Source organism: Lithobates pipiens, unplaced genomic scaffold (assembly GCF_037356315.1).
Source record: "Lithobates pipiens isolate NorthernLeopardFrog02 unplaced genomic scaffold, aLitPip1_a1.2 Scaffold_13, whole genome shotgun sequence".
In the NCBI taxonomy this organism is placed as follows: Eukaryota; Metazoa; Chordata; class Amphibia; order Anura; family Ranidae; genus Lithobates; species Lithobates pipiens.
In genome coordinates this window covers 157,144,238-157,162,373 of record NW_027507718.1, presented here as the reverse complement: position 1 = coordinate 157,162,373, position 18,136 = coordinate 157,144,238, and the positions used below count along the sequence as shown (strand labels likewise).

Below are 18,136 nucleotides of genomic sequence, written 5' to 3'. Positions count from 1 at the left end.
AACCAAAAGAAAACTCTATTTGTAGGAACAAAATGATAAAAAAAAAAAAAATAGGATTTTTGTACTCACCGTAAAATCCTTTTCTCTGAAGTTCATTGACGGACACAGCATCTTCATCTTGACCTTAGGGTTAGATTGCCCCTTTAGGAGAGAACTAGGCAGAAAGTGTTAAAAACAGCAAAACTTGCACAGTACCACCCAGGGGGTGGCCCTACTGGCTATAGCCCCTCACACTGCATCCAGCAGCTCAGTTTGTCAAAAGCAGTACAAACATAAATAGGAGAGGTGGGTGCTGTGTCCGGCAATGAACTTCAGAGAAAGGGATTTTACAGCGAGTATAAAAATCCTATTTTCTCTTTCGTTCATTGATAGACACAGTATCTTCATTTTGACCTTAGGGATGTCCCCAAGCAGTGTAAAAAAAAAAAAAGACGAGGGGTGGGAACAGCAAGAAAATCACTCCACCCATAACAACCAGCGCTCTTCAATGGAGGAGTTGCAACCTTAAACAGCCGCCTGCAAAACCTTGCGGCCAAAGCAAGCATCCTAAGATGCGCTCATATCAACCTTGTAAAATTTGGTGAAAGTGTGAAAGGACGACCAAGTCGCGGCCTTACACACCTGAGAAACAGACGCTTGATGTTGGAAAGCCCAAGAGGCACCAATTGCCCTGGTAGAATGTGCCATGATAGGAAAGGGAGGCGCACACTCCCTTATGGCATAAGCCAGAACCACAATCTGTCGAATCCACTGAGAAATGGTGGCTGACGAGACCGCCAGTCCCTTCTTCGAACCAGCCACCGATACAAACAGCGAGTCCAACCATCGAAAAGGAGCCGTAGCAGACAGATACACCTGCTGAGCATGGACCACGTCCAAGGAATGCAAAGCCACCTTGGGGTGTGACAGCAGAGGACAAAAGGACGGAAGCACAACGTCCTCATTTAGATGAAAGACCGAAAGAACCTTTGGCAGAAAAGAAGGACAGCGGACGCAGCACCGCTTTATCCTTGTGGAGGATGAAGTAGGGAGACTTGCAAGACAAGGCCGCCAACTCAGAAACCCTCCTGCCAGATGTAATGGCCACTAGAAAGACTACTTTCTGAGAGAGTGCCAATAAGGGGATCTCCCTAATGTTTTCAAACGGTGGTTTCGGAAGCACCGAGAGCACCAGATTCAAATCCCACGGAGGTAGGGGTGGTCGAACCGGAGGAGCCACATGTCGAATCCCTTGAACAAACATACTCACCAATGAATGAGGTTCGCTGAAAAAAAGACAGCCAAAGCTGATATTTGCCCTTTATTGGTGCTTAAGGCAAGTTTCTGATCTACTCTTCGCAGCAAAAACAGCAGGATCCTGGAAACGGAGTGCGTGTTCAGACACCACCCCATCTTCGCACACATGAAGATGTAGGCCTTCTCCGTACAATGATAAATCTTCAGAGAAGATGACTTCTGTGCCCTCAGCATAGTGAATATTACCGAATCTGACAGACCTCGGTCCTTTAGCACCTGGCTTTTAACAGCCATGCCATTAAAGCCAGTGACAGTAAAACAGGATGAAGTATTGGAGTCTTGCGACAGAAGGTCCTCTCGCATCAGCAGCCGCCAAGGAACATCCGCTACCATTTGTACTACGTCGGCGTGCCACGGCCGCCGAGGCCAATCTGGGGCAATCAGAATTATCGGAATCCCCTTAGCCTCCACTCTGCGAAGCAGATGTGGTAGAAGTTTGAGTGGGGGAAAAGCGGAAATCAGCCAATAATGCCCCCATGGAGCCACCAACGCATCTGCCGCGTCCACCCAGGGATCCGTTGACCTGGCCACAAATCTCTGTACCTTCCGATTGAGTAGCCAGGAGATCCACATCTGGCGTGCCCCACCTTAGGTAAAGGAGTCGAAATACATCCGGATGTGGCGACCATTCCCCTTGGTCCAGCATCTGATGGCTTAGGTAGTGCGCTTGCCAGTTTTCTATGTTCGTAATGTACACGACCGACAGAGCCAGCATGTGCCGCTCTGCCCACCGCATGATGTGAGTGACCTCCAGTGCTGCAGCCGAGCTCCTTGTTCCTCCTTGATGGTTGACATACACCACCGCCGTGGTGTTGTCCGACTGGATCCTGACCGGGCCCATTTGGACAGGATCTCCTTTTGCAAGACTCGTGTGTGGAATTGAGCATACGGTACCACCTTGAAAGTGGCTACCATGAGACCCAGGACCCACATTCAAAAATGCGACAACCACCTTGCGGGACACCAACATCTTCACCGCAGCTTGAAGAGTCTGTAGCTTGTCCGAAGGGAGAAAGACTTTCGTCTCTGAGGAGGCCCGAAGCAGGCCCAGGTACTTCCAGGCGTTGAGTCGGCACCAACACCGACTTCTATAGGTTTAGTACCCAACCAAAGCCCCAAAGAGTTTGCATGGTTATTGCCACATCCTCCCTTAATTGTGAGGCAGAAGCTGCCCTCAGAAAGAGGTTGTCCAGATAACCCACGATTGTGATCCCTCGCTGCCTTAGCAAACCCAAAATTAGGGCTAGCACCCTCTGTGCCCACGCCAGGCCAAAAGGGAGAGCTACAAATTGGTAGTGCTCGTCCCGACTGCAAATCTCAGAAACCTCTGATGCTTGATGCATATGGGGACAGGCAAGTATGTGTCCTTGATGTCCAGGGATGCCAGAAAATCCCCATGATGGAGTGCAGCGACCACAGAACGAACTGATTCCATCCTGAACCTTTGTACTTTCACAAAGCTGTTGAGGGCCTTGAGGTGCAGGACCGGACGGCCCCCTTTCTTCTTTGGGACTACAAACAGATTGGAGTAGAATCCTTGAAAGCTTTCTGGCATCGGTACAGGCACTATCACCCTGCGCAACAGCAGGTCCTGTACTGCCCCGAACAGGGCTTCCTGACGAACCCGAAGATGAGGCTGGAGGAAAAAAATCTGTTTGGCAGACAAGAAAAACGCCATCTTTTATCCTGATAAAACCAGTTCGCAGACCCACTGGTTGGAAAGCAGAGAGGTCCACCCGGCTGAAAACTCCCAAAAGGCGACCCCCCACCTGAGAGTCGGGCGGGGGCAAACCTTCATGCCGTAACAAAATTTGCTCACAGGCTTGTTTGGCTTGCGAAACTAAGGATGTTTTTGTCCCTCAGCGGGCACCTTGTCGGCCTGGGAACGCTTACCTGCCAACCAGGGCAGGCGAAAAATATGCTTCTGAGCACAAAAGGAGGGCCTTTGCCTACCACGTGGCTCCTTACCTTTTCTGGACTGTGGAAGCAACATACTCTTACCCCCAGTAACATTCGTAATAATGTCATCCAGCGAGGCTCCAAATAGCCTCTCTCCCTGGAAGGGCAAGTTCGCCAGTGCTTTCTGAGATGCCTGGTCCGCAGACCAGCATTTCAGCCAAATCAGGCAACGTAGCACAACTGCTGATACTGAGGCTCTAAAGAGCAAGGGGGCCGTATCTAAGGCCGCATCACAGACATACTTAAGGTCCTGCACCAACTGGTCTGCCAGGTCCAGGCAGACCAGGGAAGCCTGTTGCTTCTCCAACTCACGGTGCAACAATTGCACCGTGAGTATGCCCATGCAGTAAGCGTCTATGACACCAGGGCCATGGCTAACACTGGCCACAATGCTGACCCCACCACCGTAAACATGGACCGGGCAACTGTCTCGAGCCCTTCTGTCGGCAGGGTCCTTGAAAGCAGGAGTCCCTTCCACTGGAATCGTGGTTACCTTATTTAACCTGGATACCAGGGGGTCAACAATCCGAGGAATTTCTTCAGAGGGGTAACGCACCGCTATGCATTTCGGGACTGAAAAGGCCCGTTGCAGTTTTCCCCACTTCTTGTAAATAAGCTTATCAAAATAAGTTGGGTAAGGAAACACCTTAGTCATGCGGGCCGGCTTGTGGGACCCGAAAGGGACCGACACCTCAGTAGATGTCCCCGCCGTATCCTCCATCTTTAGGGTATCCTGCACTGCTGTAATGAGTGCTCCTACAAGCGCCTTTTCCTGCCGTGACTGAGAAGCCCCCCGCAGGACTCACCCCCTGACCCAGGTACTGCGCTGTGCTGCTGCTGTCTGCTATCCTGTGTCATCCACGAGGTGTCTGTGTGAAAAGCGTGCTGTTCTAGAAGGAAACAAGCACCCAGCGCTAGAGGCAAAAACTATCTGAGGCTACTATAAAATGACCGCCAATAGCAAAAAACATCTGAATGTGCCGAGAAAATGGTCGCTGAACTTCCAGAAAATGGCTAAAAAGGAAAAAACTGTCTGTGGCTAAAGAAAAATGTCAGTGGCCCCAGGAAAATGGCCGTGGGCGGCGGCCTCCCCACATGGTAAACACACCACAAACACCCCACCGTGGCTCAGACCCAGGGAAGAGAATGAGCAGACACCCAGCAACCCAGAGCCCCCCGGCCAGGTATATGCACCGCAACCCCTTGTGCCCAGTCACATAGCGGCCCCTTAGCATGGGGAGGAGGGAAGGGACAGGGAGAGAAGAAAGAGCATGAGAGACCCCCTAGTCGACCTCCCAGGGAATGCCCAGCTGCTTCATCCTGGAGAGGTGGAACCATACTTATCCCTCCTGCAGGGACTGCTGGACACATTCCATGGACAGATCCATCACCCGAACAGTACGGGGTGGCTGACGGCCACAGCACACTGTAACAGAGACAGCAGTAGCCCAGTCATATATGTGCCCCGAAGCATATAGATCACCGGCTGCCCTGGATCAGATAGGGCATGTCGTGGCCGACCCAGCGCATAGCTAGGGCCAGCTCATGCTCGATGGCCAGGCTGGGGAGACTACCAGGATCTATATTATCCAGCCTGTCACCCAGCCCGGCTGTTGATTGTAGATCACCAGAATGAAAGATGCATAAAAAAAAAAAAAAAATACCAGGACCAATGGCCCCACCGGGAGCCAGGTCCTTCTACACTAGGCAGAAAAAAAACTGAGCTGCTGGATGCAGAGTGAGTTATAGCCAGTAGGACCACTCCCTGGGCGGTACTGTGCAAGTGTTGCTGTTTTTAACACTTTCTGCCTAGTCCTCTCCTAAAGGGGTGATATTATTATTATACAGGATTTATATAGCGCTGACAATTTACACATCGCTTTACAACATAGGGGCAGCGATGTAACCCTAAGGTCAAGATGAAAATGCTGTGTCCATCAATGAACGAAAGAGAAATTTAGTTTGGGTACATGACCGTGCAATAGCCATTCAAAGTGTGAAAGCGCTGAAAGCTGAAAATTGGTCTGGGCAGGAAGGTGTATAAGGGCCCTGTATTGAATTGGTTAACCACTTACAGACCGGACCATTTTGCTGGCTTAAGACCAGACTACTTTTTTTTGTAATTCTTTTATTTATTTAATGCGGAAGAAATAACAGGCACATGGACAATCATAATAAAACATACAGAATTTCAAACCTAGAGCTTACAGTATCACTCAGGTGGGACATATATAGAGACCACCCCCAACACAGGCTTAAAACGAAACAAGAAAAACATTCCCAGACCGGGGGCTAGAGTCCTTCTCCAAACCTCCAACATCAATTAGCAAACCAATCCCACCTAGGTGAGCAGCAATCATCGCATGGCCATGTATTACAGTGAGATGGACAAATTTTTTGTGTTATAAAGAAAGGGAAAAGGAGGGAGATGGGCGATGAGCCGGGCCCCAGGCGGACAGAACAAACACTCGTTGAAAACCGGTCAGTCCCAGGGAAGCCCACAACCCACTACTGTCCGCCAGGGCTAACCGGCAGGATCTAAGCATGAAAAATAAAGGCTGAGAAAGCAAAACGGTAAGGGGAAAGGGGGGTACGGAAGGAAGAGACTACAGGGGGAAACAGAGAGGAAGGGGAGCCAGGGAGAAGGAAGGGGTATCAGAACAGAGAGACAGACCACGTAGAAGAAACACAGAGAAGGCTCCAGGCGAGCGAAAGCGAGGAAGGCAAACAGAAAATAGCAAAACAGGGACCGTGAGTACCACCGGACCGCGGGGGGGGGGGGGGGGGGGGGAGCGAAGCCAGCCGACAGAGACCCTCTCTCAACGGGCATTTAAAGCTACCACCCGAAGGTAAGCCTAAGTGTAGGTGAAATGATTCCAAGGCCTCCAAGTCTCACGAAAGGCCTCCTCCCTATTATGAAGCGTCGCTGTGAGGTCTGCCATATCTCTTAATTCATTCACTTTAGAGAACCATAGAGCCATAGCCGGTGGGTTCTCCGATCTCCAGCACAGAGGGATACAGGCCTTCGCCGCGTTAAGCAGCTGAATAGTCAACGAGTTCCTGTACTTTTTAATGGAACGGTCTGACAAGTGCAGCAGGCAGGCCGCAGGGTTCCCCTCCAGAGAAACACCAGTCAGACGACTGATCGTGTCGGTCACCCTGTGCCAGAAGGGTACCAGCTTGGGACAGGCCCAGAAAACGTGCAACATCGTTCCCTCTGCCTCCCCACAACGCCAGCAACATGCCGACACCTGGGGGAAGATGCGGTGGAGAACGGATGGGACTCTATACCACCGAGTTGTGATCTTGTAGCACGTCTCCTGAACCCGTGTGGCCATAGAGGATTTCTGTGCAAAATGGAGAATTTTCTGCTGTTGATCTGGAGTAAAGTGGGTGCCGAGCTCTGCCTCCCACTTCGCCACATACGGGGGGACATACCCCTCAGCCGGACGAATCAGGGCAGAGTAAAGGAGCGAGAGGCAGTGCCGCACCGGTTCCCCCCGGTGACAGATACGCTCTAACTCCGTGAGGGGGCGAGAGATGCCCGGCGTCCGCAAACAATTACGTAAGAAATTCCTCAATTGCAGACCGCTCCAAAAGTCCAGTGGGGGGTCCACTGCCCTCTGCCCTGCCTCCAGGGCGAGTCGACTATCCGGGCCGATAAAGTCACACAGCCGCCGCCTATCACCCATCTGCAGACGATGAAAGCAGGGGTTCTGAAAGCCCGGTATAAAGTCCGGGTTTCCCAGAACTGGCACCATGGGGGAGGGGACCGGGGACACCGACGAGTTCCGAAAGGCCTCTCTCGTCACTCGCAGGGTGCCACCCAATGTGGGATGATCCAGTATAGCCCTTGGCAAAGGCGCTGATGACCAGGGCCTGCTCCCGATCGTGTCCCCCGAGTCCTCCCTCTCCATGGCCACCCAAAGCTTCGCCCCCTCATGACAATGCCAGTCCACCAGCCTGGACAAGTGGACTGCCCTGTAGTATGTCTTCACGTCCGGAAGACCAACTCCACCCCAGTGCTTAGGCAGATGCAGAAGCTGCAATCTAAGACGTGGTCTCCGGTGCGACCAGATAAACGCACGGAACATGGAGTCTATCCGCTTGAAAAAGGTGGAAGGAAGGTAAATTGGCAATGCCTGCAACAGATACAAAATTTTCGGCAACAAAGTCATCTTAAGCGCACTGCACCGACCGAACCACGTCAGCGTTATTGAATGCCAGTGCAAGAGATCAGCCTTCAGGCGGTCCACCAGAGGTACAAAATTGGCTGCATAGAGGGACGCCGGGTCAGGGGTAACCTCAACACTGAGATAACGGATATGACTGGTAGCCCACTTCAGCGGATAGGCCCCCCGTAAGTGCTGTGCCACCTCATCCCCAACGGTAATGTTAAGGATGGAGGATTTAGCTAGATTAATTTGGAAAAGGGAGAGAGAACCGTACTCCGCCAAGGAGGACAGCAGGATAGGCAAAGACGTAAGGGGATCTGTTAAAAAGAAAATTAAGACCAGACTACTTTTTGCAATTCGGCGCTGCGTCGCTTTAACTGACAATTGCGTGGTCATGTGACGTGGCTCCCAAACAAAATTGACGTCCTTTTTTTTCCACAAATAGTTTTCTTTTGGTGGTATTTGATCACCTCTGCGGTTTTTATTATTTGCACTATAAATAAAAATAGAACGACAATTCTGAAAAAAACGCATTATTTTTTACTTTTTGTTATAATAATTATTCCCCAAAAATATATAAAAAAACATTTTTTCCCTCAGTTTAGGCTGGATATGTATTCTTCTACATATTTTTGGTAAAAAGAAAAAAATCGCAATGAGCGATTATTGATTGGTTTGCCCAAAAGTTATAGCGTTTAAAAATCGGGGATAGTTTTATGGCATTTTTATTATTTTTTTTTTTACTAGTAATGGCGGCGATCAGCAATTTTTATTGTGACTGCAACATTATGGCGGACACATCGGACATTTTTGACACATTTTTGGGACCATTGTCATTTATACAGCAATCACTGCTATACAAATGCAGCGATTCCTGTGTAAATGGCACTGGCAGTGAAGGGGTTAACCAGTGGGTGGCAGTGTAGGGGTTAAGTGTTCCTAGGGGTGTGTTACTAACTGTGGGGGGCTGGGCTTTCTTTTAGTGAACACTGATCTCTGCTCCAATCACATGCAGCAGAGATCATCGGCACTTGTTGCTAGGCAGAAGAGGGAGATGCTGTTTACAACGACATCTCCCAGTTCAGCCACCCCGTGAGACGATCGCGGGTATACCCGCGGCAATCAAGTCCGTGGGACCCGCGACCGGACTCACGGGGGTCCCGACCGGCACGCGAGCTCCGTCACGCGAGCGATGGCAGGGCGGCATTTAAGATTGGACGTACCTGTACGCCAATATGCCTGCCCGTGCCATTCTGCTGACGTACGTCGGCGTGCGCCGGTCGGGAAGTGGTTAAAGGGAATTTCAAATCTATTCAGGAAAGGAAAACTTTTGAACCAAGAATGATAATTCTATTTATCACAAAACATAACGACCTACATTTTTTTTTTTTACTCATCATCCAACAGTTTTATGACCCCCCGCCTGTGACTGTCAGCCCACCCCCCAGTCTATAGCATTCCCTCTGTCTTATCTCACTATTCTAGTTTTATTACCATTACTGTACATTTGAGTATGTTTCTTTTCCCTGTCCCTCAGAGATGGTCTTTTTTCAACTTTTGTACTGCTCTGACCTTGAAGCAGGGGAAATACCCCGAAAGCTGAAAAGTTGTATGTTATAACAAAAAAAAAGCATAACGAATAGTACTCAATGGTTTCTGTCACAAGTGCACTAATACGGCTCAATTCAAAGAAAAAAAATTGTTAAAGACAGCAAGCAGAGATAATGCAGAAACAACCGAATACATTACACATATTGATCCTGCCATGCCACTTCTTCCTTCGGTAATAAAAAAAATCTGCAAATTGATTTCAGATGGTTATGACCCATTTAGGTGACCGTAAGTCCATAAACTGAACACATTGACTTGGTTTTTGTAGATCCAGTTTAACAGTGCTTCTCTCCTTGTGCAGAAGAAAGTTATGAAGTACACAACAGGCTAGTACCACTGTGATGGCATTTTCCCACATCTAGCTTCATGCATGACAGCAGTACTCTCCACTTTGCGGTGCAGATGTCGAAGGCACATTTAACGATACAGCTGAGCCCATAATTGAGAATGTTTTGCTTATGGCTAAGCCCATAGCCACTTCATTAGATTTTCTGACAGTCCAAATACATCATCAACTACCATGACCAAGATTAAACTGGGTTCTGATGTGCACTGTAGAGGCTTGCTGGGTGGAATGTGAAAACATCTCTTCATGTAGCTGACGTCCAATGGCTGACTCTCGAAAGATATGTGAATAACTTTGTAGGTTGGCATCAGCCAGGAGGACCACAGAGAAATGCTTCTTAGAAATTAAGTATAGAGATCCAGGCTAAGGAGGTTTCTTTACCCTGACATGCTTGCTGTCAAGGGCACTAATGCAATTGGGGAACGGGGTCTTCTCCCAAAACACATCTGCTATTGCTTCCCAGATGTCTTCATTAGGCTCAGGCATGACCAGGGTGGATATAAATCAATGATAAAAGATAAAATAAAACAAATAAAAATCAGATAAAAAAAAAAATAATAATTATTTAAATCCATTTTTTTTCAAATTTATTTTAATAAAATGCTTTTGGAGTAAAAATCTAAAGATAGTTTTCTATTTAAGCTACATTCTATTTAAGATACATTAATAATTGCGTTTATTCAGCATGACATGGATACATTAAATTTAAGATACATTATTAATTACATAGTCAGGTTGAAAAAAGACACATGTCCATCAAGTTCAACCACAAAATTTTTTTTTTTTATAATATCATACAATCCCATATACCCAATTCTATACCCACAGTTGATCCAGAGGAAGGCAAAAAACCCCAGCAGATCATGATCCAATTTGCTAAAGCAGGGGAAAAAATTCCTTCCTGATCCCCCAAGAGGCAATCAGATTTTCCCCGGATCAACTTTACTTATAAATGTTAGTACCCAGTTATATTATGTACACTTAGGAAATAATCCAGGCCCTTCTTAAAGCAATCCACTGAGCTGGCCAGAACCACCTCTGCAGGGAGTCTATTCCACATTTTCACAGCTCTTACTGTGAAGAAACCTTTCCGTATTTGGAGATGAAATCTCTTTTGCTCTAGACGTAAAGAGTGCCCCCTTGTCCTCATTGTTGACTGTAAAGTGAATAACTCAACACCAAGTTCACTATATGGACCCCTTATATATTTGTACATGTTGATCATATCTCCCCCCTTAATCTCCTCTTATCAAGAGAGAATAAATTCAGTTCCTCTAATCTTTCCTCATAGCTGAGTTCCTCCATGCCTCTTATCAGTTTGGTTGCCCTTCTCTGCACTCTCTCCAGTTCCCCGATATCCTTTTTGAGAACTGGTGCCCAAAACTGAACGGCATATTCCAGATGAGGTCTTACTAATGATTTGAACAGGGGCAAAATGATATCTCTCTCTCTGGAGTCCATACCTCTCTTAATACAGGAAAGGACTTTGCTCGCTTTGGAAACCGCAGCTTGGCATTGCATGCTATTATTGAGCTTATGATCTACTAAAACCCCCAGATCCTTCTCCACTATGGATTCCCCCAGTTGTACTCCCCCTAGCATGTATGATGCATGCATAGTCTTAGCCCCCAAGTGCATAACTTTACATTTATCAACATTAAACCTCATCTGCCACATAGTCGCCCAATTAGACAGAGCATTAAGATCGGCTTGTAAAATGGAGACATCCTGTAAGGAGGTTATTCCACTGCATAACTTGGTGTCATCTGCAAAGACAGAAATGTTACTTTTGATCCCAGACCCAATATCATTTATAAAGATATTAAAAAGTAAGGGTCCCAGCACTGAACCTTGGGGTACACCACCGATAACCTTAGACCATTCAGAGTAAAAATCATTAACCACTACTCTCTGAATTGTCTTTTAGCCAGTTTTCTATCCATTTACAAATTGATAATTCCAAACCTGTAGACTTTACCTTACACATGAGCCGTGTGTGGGGAACTGTATCGAACGCTTTTGCAAAATCCAAGTATACCACGTCCACCGCCACCCCTCTGTCCAATGTTTTACTTAATACCTCATAAAAAGAAATCAGGTTTGTCTGACAACTTCTGTCTTTCATGAATCCATGCTGTCTGTTGCTTAAAATATTTTTTTCCTGTAAGAACTCGTCTATGTGGTCTTTTATTAATCCCTCCAGTATCTTCCCAACTATAGAAGTTAAACTAACCCAAACTAATTGCGTTTATTCAGCATGACATGGAGCTTTGTTATGTAGCATGAGGCTGTATATTGCAATATTCACATTTTTGGTAACTTCATTCAATGAATCCAAGCTTGGTAAGCTAAGATAACATGCACTGCATTGATGCATTCACACAATTTCACAGTAACCATGAGATAAAACAAAGTTCAGGAATATTCCTTTATCCCATTGCTTTGCAAATCTATGTACACTGCCAATTGTATGATTGAATCAGTTCTGATATCACTGTTTTACTAACCTGACAGCTTATTATTCTTAATAGGAAACCTTCATTTTGTTTGCAAATATTAAAGATTCTAACTACCAGCAAGTTTAAGACCTTAACATTTAAAGAGCACCTGTCATTTCAGATCCATCATGGCAGCGCCTGTAGCGGGCATTCATTCACCTGCTGCCGCCACCTCTCTCACCTTGTTGTGTCACTGCCTCTCACCTTGTTGTGTCACTGCCGCATTACCAGCCGATCCATTAAAGTCATTGGGACTGTCAGTGAGTCAACAGCGGGTTAGACGAGGAGCCACTGTGGGACAGAGATGACAGTTGCTAAAAATTATGATTTAAATCAAGCTATTTTACTAGTGATTTAAATAATGATTTAAAGCGACTTGATTTAAATCAAATCCACCCTGGGCATGACCACTTCCTTCAATTCCTCCCACAGTGGAAAGCAGGTTTCCCTGCTTACCTTGGCCATCATGAAGACTCCTATTAGAAAACAGTGGTACAAGGACATGAATGTTCGCCTTGTAGCAAGAAACCTAAAAAAAGAAAAAAAAAAAAAAAGAAAAAAAGGGTAATGCCATACAATAATTATCAATGTTTCAAATATAGCACGAATCTAAACAATAAAAAATAAATAAAAAAGAAGGATGAAAATCAAATCAATTAAAATTTCAAATATATATATATATATATATATAAAATTTTGTTCATGATAATAAAAATGTAACATACCTGATTGCGCCAATCAGCCATTCCTCCGGTGATGCACTCATTCTCATCGAAGTGTCCATTCTAGCCAGCCTTGCTCTGGGCCTCTCCAGCAGGTCATCAGACGCAGGAATCCACTCGAAATTGTAAAATTTTTCGCCATACATGTGTAGTTGGGCAAACATGTTGGAAAAGTACCACGAAGAGAGACACTGGGATATAATGGGATGTGTCCGGAAACTATGACAGCTGCTTTTCTCCTCCTCCAGCTGTCTCCTCCTCCTCAGCCTCCGTAATGCAATCAGCAGGATGATCTCATCGATTTTCAGGACAACAGGATCAATTGCAGCAATCAAATACCCATAGATACTTTCTCCAACCAAAAAGGCGCAGAGAATAAGTGATTATATTTATGCATTGTGGGAAAGTGGCAGTGAAAAATAGAAAAGGGGAGTTTTTTTTTTAAACGCCCTGCGTGCATAAGGACTTACATGTATATACAGTAGGTAGCCAGGTTGAAAAAAAAAAAAAAGGCAAAGTCCATCTAGTTCAGCCAACAGAAAAAACACCATAATGTTTTGGTATTCATTATACTATATTTCTTGACAGTAGCACCCCAATAGTATGAAGTATACTGCTGAAAAACATTGGTAAATTGGCAAAAGGAGATGTGGTGGTACTTGGATTTTTATTTATTCTTTGTGAAGAAATTGTAAACCAACCTTTTATCTGTAGTGACCTGTAGCACACCCCCTCGCAAATTACACAGGCAGCATTCCTACAGGAAAAGCAAAAAAAATTAGTCAGACTGGTTAGTGATTATGTCCTAAAACATTCTTGCAATCACAAACTTAAAGTGACAATAAACCTTTTGCGGACCAGCTGCCGCATTTAAACTGCGGCAGGTTGGCTCGGCTGCGTTAATTGGCGTAGGTGTACATCACTTTGTGCACAAGGTTCTATTGGTGCGCGTGTACCAATTGGCCAGCGGGGGAGCCAATCAGCGGGTCCGACGGAATCTATGTCCTCCGGCCACCCGCAAACACTCCCCACAGACACAGAGCTGGGATCTGCCATAGTAAACAAGGTAGATGTCCATTCTGTCAGGGGATGACACAGAGATCCTTTCTTTCTGCTATGTAGGAAGATGGATCTGTGTGTTGTCCCAGGCAGCCCATCCCCTCTCATAGTTAGAGAGAACACATTTAACCACTTCCATACTGGGCTTATTCTGGCACTCCTCTCCTAAATGTAAAAATCATCCTTTTTTTGCTAGAAAATTACTCAGAACCCCCAAACATTATATATATTTTTTAGCAGACACCCTACGGAATAAAATGGCGGTCGTTGCAACTTTTTATCTCACACGGTATTTGTGCAAAAAATTTCAAACGCGTTTCATGATTTAAGAAAATAACATAACAGTAAAGTTAGCCCAATTTTTTTATATAATATGAAAGATAATGTTATGCCAAGTAAATAGATACCCATGTCACACTTTAAAATTGCGCACACTCATGGAATGATGACAAACTTCGGTACTTAAAAATCTCCGTAGGCGACACTTTAATTTGTTTTTACAGGTTAGAGGAGGCCTAGTTCTAGAATGGTTGCTCGTGCTTTAACACACGCGGCGATACGTCACGTGTGGTTTGAACAGTGTTTACATATGTGGGCGGGACTTAAGTGTGCGTTTTTTTTTTTTTTTTACACTTTCTTACATTTTTTACTATTTTGATCACTTTTATTCCTATTACAAGGAATGTAAACATCCCTTGTAATAGGAATCATTTGCGACAGGTCCTCTTTATGGAGAGATGTGGGGTAAATAAGACTCTGCATCTCTCCTCCAGGCTGGAAAGCATGAGATCGTAAAAAAAAAAAATCTCATGCTTACCAGCCGCGATCGTGGCCAGGACATGACATCATAACGTTGCGCCCAGGCCTCCGCCACTCAGTCATGACTGGTGACTGGTGACCAACTGGTCATCAGTCATCTCTATGGTTGTGATCCGGCGGCGACTGATTCTTTCTTTGGGTTCCCGATGGCAAGGGAGAGCCCCGAGAAGCACCGGATGGCGGCAAGAGGGGGGATGTCCCCTCCCGTGGCCTGTAAGAATGCTCAAGCAGCGAAACCACTGCTATGATCGTTCTTATGGTGCACAAAATCTCTGGCTGAAAACAAGGATATCTGAATGATGCCTGTAGCTGCAGGCATCATTCAGATATTCCCACTGAAATTCAAAGACGTCATATGGCCCCTTGATTGCCACAGATATTAACCCCTTCCCTGCCAGTGCCATTAGTACAATGTCAGTGCATATTTTTAGCACTGATCACTGTAATAATGACACTGGTTCCCAAAAAAGTGTCAAAAATGTTAGCTAGGTGTCCGATCTGTTTCCTACAATGTCGCAGTCCCGCTAAAAATCATTGATCACCGCCATTACTAGTAAAAAATTAAATAAAAACGCCATACATCTTTCCCCTATTTTGTAGACACTATAACTTTTGCGCAAACCAATCAATATACGCTTTGTTTTTACCAAAAACTTGTAGCAGAATGGCCTAAACTTATCAAGAAAATTGATTTTTTTTTTTTATTTATTGGTTATGTTTTATAGCAGAAATTAAAAAAAGTTTTTTTTTTTTTTTCCAAAAGTGTTGGTTTTCTTAGGTTTATACCAAAAAAAAAAAAAAAAAGCAGCGATTAACAAAAACCACCAAAAGAAAGCTCTATTTGATGGAAAAAAAAGGACCTACATTTTATTTGGGTACAGGGTTGCACAATCGCACAATTGTCAGTTAACCACTTACAGACCATTTTGCTGGTCAAAGACCAGACCACTTTTTGCGATTCTGCACTGCATCGCTTTAACTGACAATTGCGCGGTCGTGCGACCTAGCTCCCAAACAAAATTATTTTCCCACAAATAGAGCTTTCTTTTGGTGGTATTTGATCACCCCTGCGGTTTTTATTTTTTGCGCTATAAACAAAAATAGAGCGACAATTTTGAAAAAAACGCATTATTTTTTACTTTTTGTTATAATAAATATCCCCCAAAAATATATAAAAAAAAATGTTTTCCCTCAGTTTAGGCCGATATGTATTCTTCTACATAATTTTGGTAAAAAGAAAAAAAATCGCAATAAGTGATTATTGATTGGTTTGCGCAAAAGTTATAGCGTTTACAAAATAGGGATAGTTTTATGGCATTTTTATTAATCATTTTTTATTATTTATTTATTTTACTAGTAATGGCGGCAATCAGCAATTTTTATTGCGACTGCAACATTGCGGCGGATACATCGGACATTTTTGACACATTTTTGGGACCATTGTCATTTATACAGTAAATATATAAGTAGCTATATAAATGCAGCGATTCCTGTGTAAATGACACTGGCAGTGAAGGGGTTAACCAGTGGGTGGCAGTGCAAGGGTTAAGTGTTCCTAGGGGTGTGTTACTAACTTTGGGGGGTTTGGGCTTTCATTTAGTGAATTTAGTGACAGCATTTCCTCCATTCAGCCGCCCTGTGAGACGATCGCGGGTATGCCCGCGGCGATCGAGTCCACGGGACCCGCGACCGGACTCACGGGGGTCCCGATCGGCATGCGAGTGTGCCGCCGCCGGCGCACTCGTGATGGCAGGGCGGCATTGAAGATTGGACGTACCTGTATGCCAATATGCCTGCCCGTACTATTCTGCCGACGTACATCAGCGCGCCGGTCGGAAACCGGTTAAAATAGCGCAGTGCCATATCACAAAAAATGGCTTGGTCAGGAAGTAGGTAAATCCTTCCGGGGCTAAAGTGGTTAAAAAAAAAAAAAAAAATAAAAAAAAAAAAACACATTACATATCATCATTTGGATTAATCTGTGGAAAGCAAATCTAGGATTAACCCCCTGCTGCAACTTCCTTTTAAGTGGCTACATGCACTCTACATGGGCCCAACTATAAGTGGAAACATAGCTATCTTCTTTAGCGCGCTACCGAGATGGACTACATGACTGTTATTCTACTGCGCACGTGTGGTTGACATCACTGTGCTGGTTTTATCTACAAGTTTATAGGTTGTTTGCAGGTAAAAAGCACAGAAAACAGTGCTTCCCTTCCCTTGCGGAAAGGAGGAGAATGAATGTCAGGAACGTCTAAGTAGGCTCATCAATGCAATCAGTCATGGGTGTTGCAATTAGAGTAGAGCAGTGCATGTGATACATATACAGTATGTGCATTGATGTAAGTTACAGTATAAATGTATTCAGAGGACCCAAATAAAACGTGATTTTGTGTTACTCGCTGTAAAATAATTTTCTCTGAGTTCATTGATGGACACAGCCCTTTTAATTCTTGACCAGCAGGGTTTTATAGCACCACCTACAGCAGTAGAACACCAGGCAAAAAAAATCATCACCTCCTATGGACACCCTCTCTAGATCTAGCCCCCATCTGCTATAGGCAGGCCAGATAGTCACAAGCAGTGTCAAAAGGAAAATCTGTCAACTCAGAGAAAGGATTTTACTTTGAGTAACAAAAAAATCTAGTTTTCTCTTACATTTATTAACAGACATAGCCCTCTTAACTCTGGACCACCAGGGACGTCCTAAAGCAGTGCCACAATGAGGGGTGGGCAAAAAGCAAAAGGAGCAATCACGCAAACACTCAGAGCAGAGGGGCCCAAAAGAACCTAAAACAGCAGCCAGCAAAACTACGTGGCCAATACTAGCATCTAAGGATGCCAACATCAAACCATGTATAGTTTAGAAAAAATGTGCACAGACTACCAAGTTGCTATTTTGCAAGCCTGAGATAGATGTTTGGTGTTGGAATGCCCAGGAAGTACTAACTGCCCTGGGGGAATATGCCGTAACAGAGAAGTAAGGCTCCAGCCCCTTAATGGCATCGACTGCTGAATCCAATGAGAAATAATGACCAAAGAGGGTGCCGTTACATAGTAGGTGAGGTTGAAAAAAGACAAGTCCATCAAGTCCAACCTATGTGTGTGATTTGGTCAGTATTACAATGTATATCCCTGTATGTTGCGTCATTCAGGTGCTTATCTAATAGTTTTTTGAAACTATCGATGCTCCCCGCTGAAACCTGTTGTTTATCTTGAGAGACTTCATGTATAACGAATAGGGGGTTTTATTAGCGCTGCACTACTTTGTTTATGATGTTTTCTTGAGGTTTTTGTTATATTTGCTTTTAGTGTTCAGCTGCTCTGTTACTTATATTCCAAACAGAAGGTATTGTTTTGCGCTGACTGATTTTACATTTAATCACCGCTGAAACCACCACCTGTGGAAGGGAATTCAACATCCTTCCTGCTCTTACAGTAAAGAACCCTCTACGTAGTTTAAGGTTAAACCTCTTTTCTTCTAATTTTAATGAGTGGCCACGTGTCTTGTTAACTCCCTTCCGAGAAAAGTTTTATCCCTATTGTGGGGTCACCAGTACTGTATTTATACATTTAAATCATATCCCTTCTCAAGCGTCTCTTCTCCAGAGAGAATAAGTTCAGTGCTCGCAAACTTTCCTCATAACTAAT

The 18,136-nt window shown here is 45.0% G+C and overlaps 1 protein-coding gene across 3 annotated transcripts in view; it reads right to left on the bottom strand.

The window, feature by feature from the left end:
- KDM4B (lysine demethylase 4B) overlaps positions 1 to 18,136 on the bottom strand; it is an 817,487-nt gene that overhangs the window by 190,026 nt on the left and 609,325 nt on the right. For all 3 annotated transcript variants that reach the window (XM_077475749.1, XM_077475750.1, XM_077475752.1), the window contains one exon: positions 13,309 to 13,364. In XM_077475749.1, coding sequence (XP_077331875.1) covers positions 13,309 to 13,364 — 56 coding nt within the window. The remainder of the gene's footprint in view (positions 1 to 13,308; positions 13,365 to 18,136) is intronic.